The sequence below is a fragment of the Lepeophtheirus salmonis genome, chromosome 13, assembly GCF_016086655.4.
Source record: "Lepeophtheirus salmonis chromosome 13, UVic_Lsal_1.4, whole genome shotgun sequence".
In the NCBI taxonomy this organism is placed as follows: Eukaryota; Metazoa; Arthropoda; class Copepoda; order Siphonostomatoida; family Caligidae; genus Lepeophtheirus; species Lepeophtheirus salmonis.
In genome coordinates, this window is record NC_052143.2 from 3,333,019 (window position 1) to 3,350,921 (window position 17,903).

At 31.5% G+C, this 17,903-nt stretch overlaps 2 protein-coding genes across 2 annotated transcripts; both read left to right on the top strand.

Moving 5' to 3' along the window:
* The first annotated feature begins 3,180 nt into the window (after positions 1-3,180).
* Positions 3,181-6,809, top strand: LOC121127744 (zinc finger and BTB domain-containing protein 21). The gene is made up of 3 exons (XM_040723225.2): positions 3,181-3,565; positions 4,262-5,365; positions 5,506-6,809. The coding sequence occupies exons 1-3, from the start codon at positions 3,347-3,349 to the stop codon at positions 6,028-6,030; spliced, it is 1,848 nt and encodes a 615-aa protein (XP_040579159.1). The 5' UTR covers positions 3,181-3,346; the 3' UTR covers positions 6,031-6,809.
* Positions 6,810-12,693: 5,884 nt separating this feature from the next.
* LOC121127765 (protein spinster) lies at positions 12,694-16,106 on the top strand. The gene is made up of 6 exons (XM_040723250.2): positions 12,694-13,151; positions 13,958-14,110; positions 14,395-14,742; positions 14,811-15,171; positions 15,221-15,458; positions 15,529-16,106. Exons 1-6 carry the CDS (start codon positions 12,754-12,756, stop codon positions 15,588-15,590), a joined length of 1,560 nt encoding a protein of 519 aa, XP_040579184.1. The 5' UTR covers positions 12,694-12,753; the 3' UTR covers positions 15,591-16,106.
* Positions 16,107-17,903: the final 1,797 nt, after the last annotated feature.

The window sequence follows — 17,903 nt, forward strand, 5'->3', positions numbered from 1 at the left end:
GCATCTGGAGGTTTATATATAATTATTTGGGGCGGGAGGGAACTTGGTTTTTGGGATTTTTTCGAAAAAATTTCGAAAATTCAAATTTTTCAGCTGCTGCATAATTTACTCGAATGACGAAAAAAACGCTGATTTTATCAGAACATCATTCCATCAACTTCCTGTAAGACATAGTTTGCTCCCTCAAATCAACAAATGTGTCTCTCTGACAAGTATCCTAAAATTTACATATAGATGGTTAATTTTGTTTAAATTACTTTTACAAGTTTTCATTTAGTTGCATTTCCACAGAAAGATTCATTAAAACATTTTATAAAAACTTGGCCGTAATTACCAGGCCCCTCAATTACAAAAAAAGAATTCTACCCGACTTTTCTATTAAAAATTATTTAATTGGGGAGGGAGCTACAGCCCCTCTGCTGACCCCCCCCCCTGTTTTAGCATAATAAACTTCTGTCCTCACATAATTGTATTACAATTAAGTATTTTGTTAAACAGTCTAATGTAAGGTGATCAATTCATAATTTAAATTATATTTTTATAAAGAGGAGTCGTGGGACTTTTTTAAAAGATTTCTATTTTTAAAGACTTTTTTTTGGATTTTTGTCTTTCCTTCTTAATTTGATTCAAATTATGTTTTCGATTATTTTAAGTCCATTTTTTTACATATTGCACGCTATAAAAAAGTCCCTAGACCCTCCCCGGACAGGATGTAAAATGAGGGAATGTCTGGAGAAAAGTTGGTCACTCTAGACTAGTGAATCCCAACTGGGGCTCCATGAGGTTATCAAGGTAATCAAGAAATGTCTTTTCTATACAAAAAGGTTGAAAAAAATGCTTGAAAAATTACCCTCCCCCTCAAAACCCGCCTAGGGGCTCTGTGGTAATTAAAATGCTGAGAATCACTGTCCTAGACTCTAATGTACTTGATAGATTAATCATATTCAAATTTCATATTAAAAGGTTGATTTTGAAATGGATAATTGAATAAGAAATGATTTGAATGCATTCATTATGCTTGTTGTACTTTGAATAAATAGCTGATTCAAAAATACTAAGATTCTCATTTGAAAGCAGTCTCTATACTCATTCAATGAGATAGTATAGAAGGAAGCTTCTTTTTTACTGTTTCCTAAGAAATCAATTATAGCTTTCCCATATTTCCTACACTGTACATGGTAGATAGAGCTTAGAGAAATGATGGTATAGCTAAAAACTTGACTCTCCCCTTATTCTTATTATTTATTACGTTCAGGGGAAAAATATGTATTCATTTATCAAAATCATTCCACACTTGTTGATATAATTAAATTTCCTCATGAGTAGATCCGTTGAAGAACGTGGGTCAATAATTAAATAATCTATATGCACAAAAAAATACAATTGACATTAGACGGTTATATTTTTATTTTTATGTTTCTTGTGTGATTAAGCGCCCATAAAGAATGTAAAAAAATATAACAAGTTACATGAAATGTGGGTTTGACGCATAGTTCAACTGACAACTGCATACTTACTTCGCATATTATTAAAATTATATTCTTCTCCTCCTCTGTTCTGGATGTCTCAAATAACCTCATAACTAGTATATTCTTATGTAGGTATCTCATATCAATATTTTATATAATATATATAAATATAACTAATTAATTAATTAAAGCGGCTTCTTATAGTCTATGACTATATTTTTTACAAAATATAGTCTTAATTTCTAATATAATTAATTTATAAATCTAACAACTAATGAAGACGTCATTCAATAATAATGTGATTTTAATTTAATGCATTTTGTACCACTCTGTATGTATCATACTATGTATAAGGATTGTATTTGAATTATTAAGGGAAGTAAAGTTATGTTTGTAATTTTTTGATCTCATTAATCCAAGAAGAGTACTTTTTCCTGACATAATTATACAGTCTTACCTAATATATTTCATATATATATATTATAATTTGCAAGATAATTGCTTGCTATAATTATTTCCATATTTATGATGCAATAAAAACTTAAAAAAGTGTGTTAGTAATTTTGAGGTCTATCTGCTGCATAGTATATTAATATCATAATTCATGTCCGCAATTGCAAAATTATTGCCCAACGATAAAATAGATTCAAAGGCTAACTCAATACTTCATCATTAGTTATATTTTTTATATACATAAATGTGTATAACATTGAAAAAGGATTTCAGGAGGAGTGAGAATCGTTGGTGTTTATTTAGTAGAGTTGTATAAAATATGAACAGCTGGTATGCCAAAATAAAAAAAACTTATAATGAACATGGTAATCCTGACAATTTGAAGACTATTTGGGATGAGAGCAGCTCAGCTGTCATGAATATGTCAGTTCTTATTTATTCGGACTATCTATAGTAGAACCACAGAGATAAGATACATGGTTCTAGGGCTCCTATCTTTTCCCCCCTGTTACAATAAATAGCGACCCAACATTCGATCTTTTAACAATCATAAATACGTAATTATTAATTTAACTTAATTATGTATGTATTAGAGATGTTAGATTTATAATAAACATTAAGCTAAACCTTTAAGGATGTTAAATGATAGAATGTTTGGTTGCTATTTATTGTAACAGGGGTAAAGTGCTGGGGGTAAATGGTTCATAGGGTAGAAGGCTGGGAGGAGTGAAATACTAAGGCTTAAAAGGACAGGGGGTAAAAGAACGGGGGGGGGAGCCTTATAACCGACTAGAAAAACGGATGAAAAAAAACAAGAAATATATATTTGAGAGACGTCATGAGGGTCGCAACTTTATAAGTTTTAGGACTGAGATGCACGGGACTGTGTGAAGTCTTTAATCCTAGATTGACTGACACAATACTAGCTGTCATGACGTTTATATTAGATCAGTCGCAAGCAGCTGTGGGAGGAAGGAAATTAATGCGAATCCCGCTCCTTATATAACAAGGACATAATATAGAATTGAATTACTCTGATGTCAATCCTTAATTCTACTCTGGGTCCAGCAAGGAACTTTCCTCATTATTATTCTCTTTCATTGATGAGTATAGGCACTACTATATATGTAGAATAATCAATAGGAGCCTTGGAAAATAAAAAACTACCAAAATTCTCGCTCGCGTTCCATGTCCTATTTTCTACAGCTTAATTAATTTGAGTCATTCAACGCCTACGTCATGAGAGGACTAAGAAGTAGCTTTGTGTGGTTGATTGCCCCTTCCTCATCGAGTTTCCCCTCTTTTTTTCTTTTTTTTTCTCTCTCTCTGTTTCTTCTTTTTTCTTTAATTGTATGAATGTATACTGCTGCTGAGAAGAAAGTTGTTTTGTTTGGGAAATAAGAGGCTTCTTCTCCTTCATTGGGATGCATCAATTCGTGACCCTGAGTCGGGGGGATGCCACCACCTCTGGTGGAGAGGAGGAAGAGGTGGTTCACTACGAAGATCACGATACTTCCACCACAACTCTCATCACGACTGCTCCAGGCACCACTGTGAACATGAATTCCCTCGGATCACACTTCCTCACGGATCCGGATGACTTGGAGCAGAGCATTGGGAAGATTGAAGTCGAAACCATGCCCGTAAGGACGAACTCTCTCTCTCTCTCTCCCCCTTGTCCCATTTAGTCTCCTCCATTCTTGTGAAAGGAAGGTGGAGTGTCCGTCTCTTGAGCCCAGCCTCAAACTCCCTTCCAGGACTCCAATACTCGTCCTCTTGAACTTCTTTCTTTTTCAAAGACAGGCCTTCCCTTGTATCCACATGACAGTTGACACATTGCCTAATCCAATCTAAAGCTTCTCTCTCAAGGACAACTCCATTCATTCACTATTTTGGGGGCAATTCGAGTCAAGAATCATAGTTGCACATTTCTACTTTATAATGGAGCCTTTTCATTAGGATTGGTATAACTATATGTCGAATGAAGCATTATCAGTCTCACGTTTATGTTTTCAATCCTCATAGTTCAAATGTCACATCCTACTTTTATTCGACTTTATGTAATGCTTTGTACAAGTTACATTGTTGTCTAGCTTATTTTAGCTTTGCTATTTTTAGACGAGGATTTTTTAATGAAAAAACACGGATTTTCTTAGCAATATATACACATAAATTATTTTAATGTCCTGAAAAGAAATAATTGAGAATATGAATGCTTCCATATAGAGTATTAATTCTACTTATTTAAAACTTTTTTAAATTTATGATGTGTGTTTTTATGCAAGGCATTTCTGAGTCAAATATGAATATGGTTTAATTTTTTTTCCTTTTTTTTTCAGATTGAAGTTGTTGTAAAAAAGAAAGAAGGCAGTGACGGTGAGAAAAAAGTATGTTTATGGCCTATTGGAGGCGGTATATCCTGTGGAAAGACTTTTACAAAGTTTGATAACTTAAAAAGACATTTAGCTGAAGCACACAAAGGCTCCCGGCCGTTTGCATGTAACCTTTGTGATAAATCTTACGGTAGAAAAGACTATTTGCAGCGTCATTTAAAGTCTCATGCGGTGGCATCTAATTTTTCCATAAACATGAGTTCTCATCAATCCACCCCTACTGTTATTACCACAACAACATCCGCTTCCAATCTAGCTCCTAACAGCGTACAACATTTATCTGATGTAATATCTAAGGTACAAATGACCAATCCTAAGCAGAATATTTTGGTTCAATTACAGCCAAACAATGTATCACCTCATATCGTTACTACTCCCATCACTCAGACAATTTCACCCCAACAAGCACAGTCCCAACAGCAGAACCCTCTTCCCATGTTTAATGTTCAATTGACAGGTGGAAGTATCACAAAACCTGGTGGTAGTAAAATTTGTCGGTGGGTTCAAAATGATGGTACGGTCTGTGGTAAGGCCTTTTCCAAGTTAGATAGTCTTCGGAGACATGTAACAGAACTCCACAAAGGAGTCCGGCCCTACGCTTGTAATCTTTGTGACAAAAATTATGGTAGGCGTGATTACCTCGAAAGGCATATGCGTACTCATGATGCCAATAACGCAAATAAAAGAAAGGCTGGTCCTATAGATTGGGGGCCCAACTCGAGTGTGCAAGTTATAACGAGTGGAGGAGTTTTGTCTTCTGATCAAATAGTTCAAAGAATTCCCAAAAAGAAAAGAAAAGACATACCGGCCGAAGAGAAAAAAATTTGCCTCTGGGTCTTAGAGGACGGAACTGCGTGTGGAAAAACTTTTACCAAGTTTGATAGTTTAAAACGCCATGTCTCTGAGGCTCACAAAGGCATAAGGCCCTACGCTTGTACATTATGTGGCAAAAATTATGGGAGGAGAGATTATCTTCTCCGGCATCTTAAGTCTCACAATGAAACAGATACTGTTGGAATATCTGCGACTCGTGCTCCCGCAACTCAGCTGGTAAAAATTTATTTGTAATATTGATGTGTTTAGTTATTCTCCGTCTGTTGTAATTTTCCGCAATTTTGGAAAAAGTCTGAATTATATTTTTTTTTTCAACAAACTTGATTCTAAAAGACTTTTTTTTATTGCTGTTTCAGGTGAGCCAAGTTGTTGGAACAAATAATACCCTTAATTTTGCACCTTCTGGAGTTCAGCAAACAACCGTTCTCCAACAAGTTGCAGCCGTCGTCTCATCACCTCAACTTGTGCGTACCGTAACCTCACAAACTCCTCAATTGGTATCATTAGAAAACAACGCACCAACCACAGTAACGTTTACCACCTCTCCAGTTCAGCCAACTTCTGGGACGAATGGCACTCAAAGTATTACACAAACTCTAGTGACATCACCCAAAAAAAGGAACGACGATAAGAAAACATGCCGGTGGGTTCTAGAAAATGGAACCGTCTGTGGAAGGAACTTTTCCAAGTTTGATTCACTTAGGAGACACGTTCAGGAGTTGCACAAAGGAATTCGACCATTTGTTTGTTCATTATGCGATAAGTCATATGGTCGCAGAGATTATTTACAAAGACATATGAAGTCGCATGATAATGACAGCATAGCTGGAGCAATAAATGTATCCTCTCCTGGACCAGCGACAGTTGTTGTAACTCAATGAAAACTTTAACAAGGTTTTTTCTGTGCACTTTTTTTTCCACTAGTTATATTGAATTATTATTCTAATTAATTATATTATTATATGTGTTACTACTAATATGTTAAAAAGTAAGTACAATGACTTTGAAAAAAGAGTAAAAAGAAATCCGTTTTATAAATCTATATCTATCTACATATATATATTTGGAAGAAATTGCATGACTACGTCTACATATATTAGGTAATTTTAGGATTTTTATATATTTACATAATATTAGTTAAAGTCAAGCTCTTACTATTTCTTCGATTGTTGTATCATTATCATATACATATATATTATGTATGTATATATATATGTTTTTTTGGTTTTTTTTTTTCAATATCGAATTGATGGTTGACTAAGAAACAATTGATTTGAAATTCTCAAACTTGCAAAAACAAATGTAAAAAAAAGATAAACGCTCGCTACCTTCACGTCACTTTAACCTTCTTTTTCTGTCTTATTTATGGATAATATTTGCTATTGAAATGTGTTAGTAAACGGACGAACTCTGTCGCTAAAATATCATTTATCCTTTTATTTATACGTTTTTTAAAGTCATATTTTCTATTTCAAAAATGGTAGTACTCATTTGTATTGTGTTATATTTAAAAAAAAAAAAAGAACATATTTTGTGTTGAACATTCTATTGACAAACCTCAATAATTAATTTAATTTCCCCCCTCTCCCATATTAACTTGTCGTCTGTAGTAAAAAAAATCCATGAGTTTAACTGTTAATATACAAATAATTTAAACACGCATTGCCTGTCATGATTGGTATTTATCTAACATGATCATTACCTCAATTATATTTTGTAGAAGTGTAGAACAGCCTCTTATCTATATGGGTTTACACTCGTGTAAAGTGTTATTTTCAACATTTGTAAAAGTAATTAAACTGTTCTCTCAAATTATTATTTTTCCAAAGTTTTATTTTGTCTTTAGATATGAAATGACTGTAATATAGCTAAATTATATGACGTATTCATTAATTTGATTGTTTCATTCACATAATCTTGCTGCCTTCCATGTCATATTTATTCAGATAATGATTTATAAATTCACAAGGATCTATTGACATTATATACAATTTGAACAATTATAGTTATAATTAATTAATTGATGTTACAAGTCTTGAGTAAGCTGTTTTTATTTATAGCTGTGGATATGCAATTTTTATTATAAAAAGTCCCTCCTATTCATATCAATTGATGACTTTCGAGTGTGCAAATCACTCTTAATGTATTTCTATATCAATTTCATTAACTTGACTAGAGTTTACTCAATTGCATAGTATAGGAATCAATTAAATTAATTGTTTTAAATTCCTCTCTCTGATTCCGTCATTTTTTGTGACATCATCCATTTATGTTTTAATTGATTCAACTTGACCCTATTCATGATGTAATCTTTTTGACCTCTTGTTTAATTGACAAATGATAACGTACAGCAAGATAATGGTTAGTTTCTATATGGCTTTACAACTAAAGTATATTTTGCAAAGACATGTAGTCTTATCTATTTTTATCGAATTGTATTATGTTCATAGAGTGACATTTGTAATAATTAATTAAGTAGAAATAATATGCCAGTAACTCTAATTAAGTTGGCCTCTAATCATGATTTGAGAATGTAATTAATTTGCTAAAGTTGTAAAATCACTAATTATGTTGTCTCAAACAACAAACATACTACTATTATGTAATTATTTCTTAATTGTGCATAAATCCCCATTTGAATTGACGTTTGAATACGTATTATGTTCCATGAAAGCAGGATACAGTTTAGAGATTATGATGCATATTATGCAGATTCCGGCAAACTAAAGATGAACAGGGTTTTACAACTTAAAATTATATCAATCTTAATATTGCGGATCCTCGTATGTTTACATTTATGCATGGGACCTGAGCAATTGTCTGCTGTGCCCTACCCCCTCTTAAAATTGACATTGACACAATGCCCCCGTTTAACAAATGACTTATTAATTATGTATGTGTATGTGTTATGGATTTCAAAAATCCTACTCTGGGATTATAATTTTAGTTGAAGATGCAGTATGTGGTATACATAATTTATAAAATACATTTTCTTCCTCATGGACGGATTTTAAAATTTATGCTAGGGATAAATGGGATGTTATTCGATAAATTTGGATTATTTATTTCGTGGCTGTAAAAAAAAAACAAATATACAGTCTATCCTAAGAAAAATATCATTTCATATTTGAATCGGGAAATATGGGATGGTCTTTTACTTATCTTATTAAAAAAGGCTATTTAAAAATATAAATTACTATTATTTTCTTTAAAAAAATGTAATTAAATGATACATAAACAAAATGTATTTAAAAAGCCTAGACCTTTACAATGAAAGGTCATTTTTTAAATTAAAACGGAGTTATGGGAAAAATTTTTATGAAGAAAGGCCACTCGTAAATAAACTTTGTGGATGGATTCGCCGTAGTTCATGGACAACACGCTCGGGGGAAGTTATTATCTTAAATTCAATGGGTGTACGCTCGCGCCCAGGGGATTCCTAGATAAAGAAATATACTTTATGCATATGGATTTCACTAAAAGCTTCCTTGTTTAAATGGAGTAAATGTAATATTATAATGTTTACTTATACTTAATCAGTGCAACTCTATTTAACCATTTTAAGGAAAAAAAAAACAAAAAAAACTGGGAATAAAAAGAAAGGCTTATGTAACATATTAAATGTATAAAGGGATCCTAGTTTGAGTGGGATTCATTATAATCCATCTTTATTCTGTTTAGCTGTAGTAGTGTGAACCCAACCTACTTATCTATTTAATTATTCTAAGTAAATAATAATATATGTACATAATATTAACTAATATATTAGCAATTATTGATTTTTATTGAAAAAATTGCTATTTTAGGGTCAGAATTGATGAAAAATTTCTCATCAGTATTATTTAAGGAAAGTTTGTTTGCTTTTCTATAATGGATGATTTTTTTTAGAAAATGTTACATAAGATCTTATTTTCAGGACGTCGGACCTTCTATGATGCTTATTCCTTCACTTCAGCTGGAAGAAAATTTTATCTATAACATTACAATTTGCCAACACTAAATTAAACATTAGAGATTGGATATATAACACATAGGTTTAATTGATTATTTAAGTATTTAAAAAGTAACCTCATTGTTAAAGGATCCAAATGATAATATATTATGATAAAATATTGCAAAAATGAAGATTCTCTCCTGTTTTGTCTACCTAGTGTAATATTAATTATAGTCTAATTTAAATTCTTTAAGTAGGCCATTAAAATTGCTTAAAAGGAAAGATTGACTTTATTCTGCATAAGGAATAGTATTTGATTGTAATGATTTTTAAATTGTTTCAGTACATTTATCAATATGAATTAAATATGAAACCTCTTTCTCATCACCAACTAAAATCCCTTTAAAAAATGTGATCTATAATAAATAATCTGGAAAAAGTCTTATGGAACTCTTATTCAATGTGTAAGACTTCTCAAAGGGTTATTCCTACTTATGTACATACGTATTATATATTTATATAATATGTACTTAAGGATGGATTATGAATAATTATAATATAAGAAAACTTTACCCTCATTTGACATCCTTTTTTGTACTTTAAAATATTCTAATAACTAACAACTTTAATGATATCTTGATCAATGTAACAAATTATATTTGACATGATTAAAAATGTGTACTTCAGAACGTCATATTATGCAATTTTAGAAATGTTATTTTCAGATACAAATTGGCAATTTTTGCAAAATGTAACACTAGTTGAAATGTGATATTTTTTGAACATGAAGAGGGTACATTTTCATTGTTAAAACAGAGAAACTGCAAATCATTGAACATGTCTGGTATCTCTTAAATAATTAAAATAAGGTACACAAGATTTTTAATTAATAACTCGAAAACAAAAAAATATTAAATATTTGACTCGTACCATATATTTAGAATGGTACAAAAGGTTTAAAAATGAACAATTTTGACCCAAATACCCCATTTTTCAGAATAAAATGGTTTTACCACGTCAAAAATGGCTTGAAGGGGCTACTCTAACTTTGTCAAAGTCAGTTTTTTTATTGTCCCAAGCAGAGAATAAAATGTTAACTCGAAAACGGAATAGTCTGATGTAAAGGATTGGAAGAAATGTTTTAATGCTTTAGTCCGATGCAATGGCATCGCTAGCTCCCAAAAATAGAAATATTTTTATATGTAACTAGCAAAGGGTTACTCGGCCTTACTCGGGTCACGGAGGGAGTGGGAAATCAAATTGACAACGGTATTTTTCTTTTCATTTTTTGTCTCTGTTTTTTTTTTCATTAAACGTCAATTTTCATTTTCACCTACAATTACATCAAAACGATGCATTTTGGACATGATTTTTTAGACTATAATATCAAAGTATAGTATTTTCAGAATATTTGCAAAAATGAACTAGTTATCACGGGTTATTTTTTCGAGAACATAATTATCCATAACTTTTTTTTTTTTGCAAGTACAAAATCAGTACTGGTATTTTGTGTTTCTTTTTACAATGCCAATAAGTTCTATTTACTATTTTTTTTTTTGTAAAATCAGTGCAAAACTGTTTTTTCGAAATTTTCTTTGTAAATTTCGATTTGACAATTTTTGACAAAAATAAATAAATGACTTCTCATATAGACAAATTTTTTCATCCATATATGTTGGTATATTATTTCAAGTGATAACATTTTTTTTTTAAAAATCCAAAGCAATAAATTTAATAACAATATATAATATACAAGTGGCTCTATTTTAATCCTCGCTTGCAATGAAGGGGTCTAAGCATTAAGAAGAAATGGAACGACGTAGCTCAATGGACAACACCCTCAGGAGAAATTATTCTCTTGAACGCAATTTGCGTAGGTTTGCGCCCCAGTTGTATATATACTTCAAAGAAGATTCCTGCGTCAGATGGAGTAAATGTAATACTACAATGTTTACTTATACTTAATCCGTGCAACTCCATCTGATCAATTAAAAGAACATAATAAAGAAGAAGAAGAAATGACATTAACCATTGTCAATGTGATTTACCGCTCCCTTCTTGGTCCGAAAAACTGAAAAAAAAAAAAAAAAAAAAATGCAATTTTCACCGATTTCTTATTTTGTCCATATTTTTGATTTTGAATAAATTTAGAAAACGTTGATATTCGTGTAGTAGTTTTCTTGACATTTTTTTTATAAAGCAATATAATAACAATATATAATATACAAGTTTTCGTTCTATAACTCAAGCCCAAATCTAGTCGCCTTGACCTCAAAAAACAGTTTTATGCTTTTTGGGTATAGAATAAACCCCTTAAATGCCCCCTCTCCAAAATCGTTACCCCCGTCTTAGTTTGAGCAGGTTCAAAAGAGGAACCCATGCAAAATTTCAGGCTTCAGGTTCAACGGTGTGCACACCCATAAAGGACGCACAGACAAAAACTCTATTTTATATACAGAGAGATTATATTATGGTTTTGATAATTTTTGGGGCTAAGCCCACCAAAAACGAGCATCGCCCCTGGTCTGATGTATATATATATATAATTTTTAAACATCAAGTGTCAACATCGATTCAAATTTCCCATTTTCTGGCCCTCTATAAGCTTTCAACATATATTACTTATAAGTTATAATTGATCCTCACGGATCATAATGATCCGTTTTAAAACCATTTTTATTTTTTCAAATCAAGGCTGTTTGAATGAGTTCTAATACTATAATAATGATAGAGCTCCATTGTCTGTTTTATATATATATAATGTTTTTCTTTGAAAAGTAATAAGGAATTCTTTACTTTCTTTTACATAGACTAAGAGAGTTTTTGAACTATTTATAACTCTCTGATCGAATGACGTAGATGAAACAAAAAGATCTCATGATTCAATTTTCTTCGATTTTTTTATTTTCACTTTCTAACTGACGCAATAAAATTTTTGTTATTAAGACTCTGCTCATTTATAAATACGGATTTAATCATTTTTCCTTATTCATTAGGAACTTTTAACCAATAACTTACTCTAACATTTAATTATCCGTCTCTTTCAATTACGAGGTATCTAATTTGTTGATCTGATGATTAGTTGGGTAATTAATCATTATCTCATGTTATATTTCTATATATTTATTAAGAGTACTCTTTCTGTGGTTCCTGAAATATCTATAAAATAGTTACTTGCGTATTTTGTTCCTCTCCTTTTAGTGACTAAGTTTAAAGTACAACTTCATTGACGACTTTCCAATCATTTCAGAAATTTTGTGTGCCTACGTTCTCAATGAATAAATACTTTTACTTTCATTGACGGATTAGATAAGTTATTTGTGTACGTTAGAGATGTGTATTTTATTATTAGAAGGAGTATACTCGTACATAATAATTAATATATACAAATAGTATGAATTATCATGATTATTAATTAATAAGAAGCGGCAATGATGGTTCGATGGTGTGATGAGAGCTGCTAAATTAAAGGAAAGTTAAGGGAAACATTTAGTGTATTAGAAAGAGTATCGTACGATTTCTGAGACTCCTCCTTTTCTCCTGAGGCGTGCTCGGCATTGGGCGTGTGCAATTCTTTTCAGTTAGAGTTAATACTCTTTTTTTTTTTTTAACTGAATGAAGTTGAAATTTGAACGTTGAAGTGGGAGATACTGATAGATAATAAAAAATCATGCTAGAAGATAAAAATATAATGAAAGTTCTTCTCCCTTTTCCACAAAATCCTTCGAGCCAGGAGTTAGTAAACCAAGGAAATGCCCTTGGTGATCATGAGGCGGAGGGTATCAAGAGCCGTCAACATTCCAAAAAGTGGCGCTATGTTTCCATTCTCTTCTTCGTGAATCTCATCAACTACATGGACCGCTTCACTGTTGCCGGAATCCTGGAGAATATCAAAGATGAGTACGATATTGCGGATGCAAAGGCCGGAGCCCTTCAAACCGCATTTGTAATAACGTACATGATATTTGCTCCTCTTTTTGGGTATTTGGGAGATCGTCACTCTCGGCGTTTGATTATGGCCATTGGGGTCTTCATTTGGGCCATATTTACGCTCATCGGATCCTTTATGCCAGTAATATCATTAGAAAATCCTTCATTTTAGGTCCATTCCATTCCTTTCCTTTCAATTGTCCTTTTTTCTTTTCTCTTGAAATTTGGAAAGCCGGGCATTTGTTTGTATTCAAGTTCATTTAAGGAATAAAGGTCCAATTGTTCTGCTAATACTTAATAGTCCTTTCATAAGTAAATTACAATACTCTTCCATTATTGTACCCATGAATACAATCACGGCTTTAATTAACTTCGGATAGTCTTGGAAGGCTCCTACTGTTTTTTATAAATAATTAATTAGCCTTCGTTTGATTACGTATTATTATTTTTTTTTGTGTTAAATATGTTAATAATTAAATTGCGTCACTCATAAATATATTTACACTTTTCTTACCTAACATATGTCAAAAAAAAACAAAAAAAATTTGTCCCCACAACTCACAACTTGTGATTATTGATCATATTTTATGTTGTACCCTGTTTGACACGTGTATCGGACTTAGGTGTGCGGAATAATGTAAATTCATTGGAAGTAAACAATTCATTCCTCCCCTCAAACATATGTTTATCACTCTCCCGGACTGTTACATATCTCAAATTACTTATTTTATTTGCAAATTAATGTCCTCATATTGCAAACTTTGATTGAAAAAGATAATCAAATTAAATAATACTTTTGCTATCAAGTATATTGAAATTATTTATGATTTCAACTCTGGATTATGTTAAAAGTAATCTTACCTTGACACATTTTTATAATGAAAACTTTTTGAGTAAATTTGCGTCACGTGATTTGTTTTTTAATGTTGAATTCTTGATTATAGGGTTATTACTCCTTTCTTTTTTTGTCGTGGAATGGTGGGTATCGGCGAGGCAAGTTACTCAACCATTGCACCAACGATCATTAGTGATATGTTTGTCAAAGAGGAACGATCCAAAATGTTGGCTGTATTTTTCTTTGCAATCCCTGTGGGGTGGTAAGTTACATTCATCCATAGAATTTATCTTATGCATATATTATTTGTCCAACAGTCTGAAAACAAACTTCTTTTTTTTTTTTTTTTACTTTTAAATCTTCAAAAAATATTGTCCTATGGAATTTATTTTTCAAATATACATACTAAATTGTAATAATGACGTATAATGATGTTTTCATTTCGTTTCATTATTTATATCATTACCATTATCCTACTAAATATTTTTTTGTTTTGTTTTAAGATATATTTCGTTACTGATTTATAAAAGTTTATTTTTTTTCTAGCGGTTCCGGCTATATGTTAGGATCGGAAATGTCACATTTAACGGGAGATTGGAGATGGGGTCTTCGAGTGACACCTATTCTTGGATTTGCTGCTGTCGTTATGATCTTGTTTATGCTTAAAGATCCCAACAGAGGAGAATGTGAAGGACATGGAAATGAAATTAAAACAACGACTTATTTCCAGGACTTGAAAGATTTGGCGACCAATAAATCATTTGTTCTAAGTACATTTGGTTTCACTTGTGTCGCTTTTTGTACAGGTGCCCTCTCGTGGTGGGGACCTTTATATATTATCAGTGCAATTAAAAGCTTTGGAAATCCGGAACATTATCCTATGCCCGTTAATAAGTAAGTCAATTGTAAAAAAAATATACAACATTCTGGAGCGAATACTAATTCTATTGATTCGTTTGTAGTGTTGCATTAGTGTTTGGTGCTATAACAATGCTCTCTGGAATTGTTGGAGTACCTTTAGGATCGATATTAAGTACCAAACTACAACGCAAGTTTCCTCGGGCAGATCCTATCATTTGTGGCTTAGGACTTGTTATCTCTGCTATTTTTTTAGGCTTTGGAATGCTAACTGTGAGGGTTAATATATATTTAACTTTTTTCTTTTTGTTTCTGGGAGAGGTAGCTCTCAATTTAAATTGGTCGATTGTGGCTGATATTTTATTATATGTGGTCATTCCTACACGACGATCAACAGCTGAAGCTATTCAAATTTTAATTTCACACGCTTTTGGAGATGCAGGAAGTCCTTATTTTATCGGATTGGTAGGTTCAATTTTATACCTGTATTCATAATTACATCATTTTTTTTCAGATATCCGATAGCCTTAAAGGTCATTATGCTGATTCGGGATCATACTGTGATTCATTTCATATTGTGAGCGTGTCCAATTCTACTACAAATACACACCAATGCCAGGAAACAATTGAATACTTTTCTTTACAACATTCACTTCTTTCAAACTGCGTTGTGCAGGCAATAGGCGGAATTTTGTTTTTCGTGTGTGCCATCTATCTCCTGAGGGATCGACGTAATTGTCAGAGGATTATAGGTGAGAGAACTATTATTCAATTATAGAAGCATAGACTTATGTAAATCATTTTTAAATTATTTATTTCAAGATGGAGAATGTGAATCTTGGATGTCGGATGATAAAGAAAGTAATATAACTCAATCGAAATAACTTCATTCAGATCTCATCACTGTCTGGAAATGAGATATAGATTCTATTTCGTTCATTTACAGTATTATTTATCCAGCTTTTGGCACCGTGGCGGGTCAATTCATTTCAATTGTGATATCTAAATCCTCCTTTATTATTCAGAAACCAAATATTGTAATTATCCAAACCCCATGCTCATGTATCTCCACTGATCCCTTTTCTTCAATATTATTATTATGCATTGTTTTTCCATTTGAGATTTATATTTTTTATTTTTCAAGAAGAGTTGAATAGTTTTTAATTAGTATCATATTCTTAAGTGTAGTTAATATTGATATTTTTAAATGAAAGGGGAAAAAATATATTGAATTTTTTACAAATAATTATAAATTGTTACAAGTTTTCTTTCATTGTCAAAATGTGTCGTAGTCGAATTTTGTATAATTTTTACAATCAAGTCATTTCAATATTTAAAGATGTTCCAATATTGTTGTACCTAATAAAACAAGAACTATAATTAAATTATTATCAAATGCATATTATTCTGTCGTTCATTTCTAAATATACTTGTAAAACATTCTCATTTTATTGTTTTTTATCATGACAAATTCACGCTCAATTAGCCCATCAGGATATTTTCATTTAGAAGAATATTAGCAACATAGAGGCATAGTTTAGTGTTCCACTCAAGTAGATATTTGAATATATTGGAGGGAAACACAAACAATTTAAAAATCAGACTTATATGTACAGTATAAATACTGTAAATTGTACAAGCTGTAACTGGTATAATCAAATTGTGTAAGATAAAACTCAGGAGCATACCTTTTGAGTAAATAATTTAGGTATTTTTCATACAGATGATGATGTATTTAAATATTCCATGGTTGATCCATAAATTAATTATTTAATTTTTGACTTTAAAAAAATAAATATTTGACAAGACAATCTGTGGCATAAGAGAGCGTTTCCTGATATACCCAACTCAACAAAGAAAACCCATAAAAAAATTGGGGGAAAAGATGTACTTTTCAAAATAATCTCATTTCAGCTCGATACACCTTACAAAATTTTTTTATTTTTTTTGCAGTTAAACTTCGCTAAATACTTAAATTGGAACTTCTTCCTCTGACTGTTTTTGCTCGAGTGTGAACAAACGCGGCATCCACCTGGTACACAGCTTTCTCATGTCCAATTTTTCAAATAATAGCTAGGTCTCGCACTTTTTGCAATACGTTCAAAGTCTGCTAGCTCCTACACCTTAAGTAGACGATCCACCACTTCCGCTTTGTGGTCTTTGTTCGATCACTGCGATGCTCGTCTTCACAGTTCTTACGGCCTCATTAATTTCAGCTAGCCAAAATATTTGTTGTGTGAACGAAGGAGTAGCCTCAACCCGAGTAAAATCTAGTTAAACTTTTATATTGATCGGGCAGATGCCCTTCAAATAAGAGTATTGTATCATATAACGCTACCTAAAATAAACTAAAAAATGTGGCGCCTTCAAATTGATACTTTATAGATTATGTACTTTCTTACTCGCTGATTTTTTTAAGCAACTACTATCATTTCTTAGGCAGTTCGGATACTTTTGCCACCCCCCTCGTATTAGTAAGTTCTAATATCCACAGTTATTTTGGAAATTTAATAAAATAAAGTAAAGTTTGTCTGCCGAGTCCTTATTTTTAGTGTGCGCTTAATATCTTAGAACTGTGTGAATTCTTGATCTAAGAAATAAAACAATGAACCAACGAGCGTGTGTAACTAAAGTTAAAGGTTGTATGTCTATCGACACCTAATAACACTGAGCGGGTAATCCAGCTAGAATATAATAAATAATTAATTTTGATATGATCTAAATAAAATGAAACCATCAATTAATCATTAAATAGTCGGGAATTAAAAGGACTTAAGTTGTGATTAAATGAAGCCTAATGACACATATAAATTATAACTTGTATAGAACATATAATTCGGTTATGTAATATGATCCTTTATTTTAAAAGCTAAAATAAACAAACAATAGTAGTCTAAATAAATTTGTAAGTATTTGTAGGTTGACGTAGATCTCGCGATATAAACGCAGTATTAACTTTAATTTACTTATTATTTACTATTCTTGATATGAGATGTAATCTTGTATGTGATAACTATTTATAAATTAGAATCTTCTTCTAGACTCTAGAGACAAACAAATAATTAATTATTAGGCGTGAATTAACTCTCTCAAATACAGGTAAAAATATGTTTATTCTATTGTAAAATAATAAAATATTCGTTATTTTACTTTTTCTTATTGTTTACAATCATAAAAAAAATCATTAATGTTTTTCC

Coding starts and splice junctions, on each gene's coding strand:
- LOC121127744 (XM_040723225.2), top strand. CDS start 3,347: ATGCATCAATTCGTGACCCTGAGTCGGGGGGATGCCACCACCTCTGGT. Junction 3,566..4,261: donor TTGAAGTCGAAACCATGCCC/GTAAGGACGAAC, acceptor TTTTTTTTTCAG/ATTGAAGTTGTTGTAAAAAA. Junction 5,366..5,505: donor GTGCTCCCGCAACTCAGCTG/GTAAAAATTTAT, acceptor TTGCTGTTTCAG/GTGAGCCAAGTTGTTGGAAC.
- LOC121127765 (XM_040723250.2), top strand. CDS start 12,754: ATGCTAGAAGATAAAAATATAATGAAAGTTCTTCTCCCTTTTCCACAA. Junction 15,172..15,220: donor GTCCTTATTTTATCGGATTG/GTAGGTTCAATT, acceptor ATTTTTTTTCAG/ATATCCGATAGCCTTAAAGG. Junction 15,459..15,528: donor TAATTGTCAGAGGATTATAG/GTGAGAGAACTA, acceptor ATTTATTTCAAG/ATGGAGAATGTGAATCTTGG.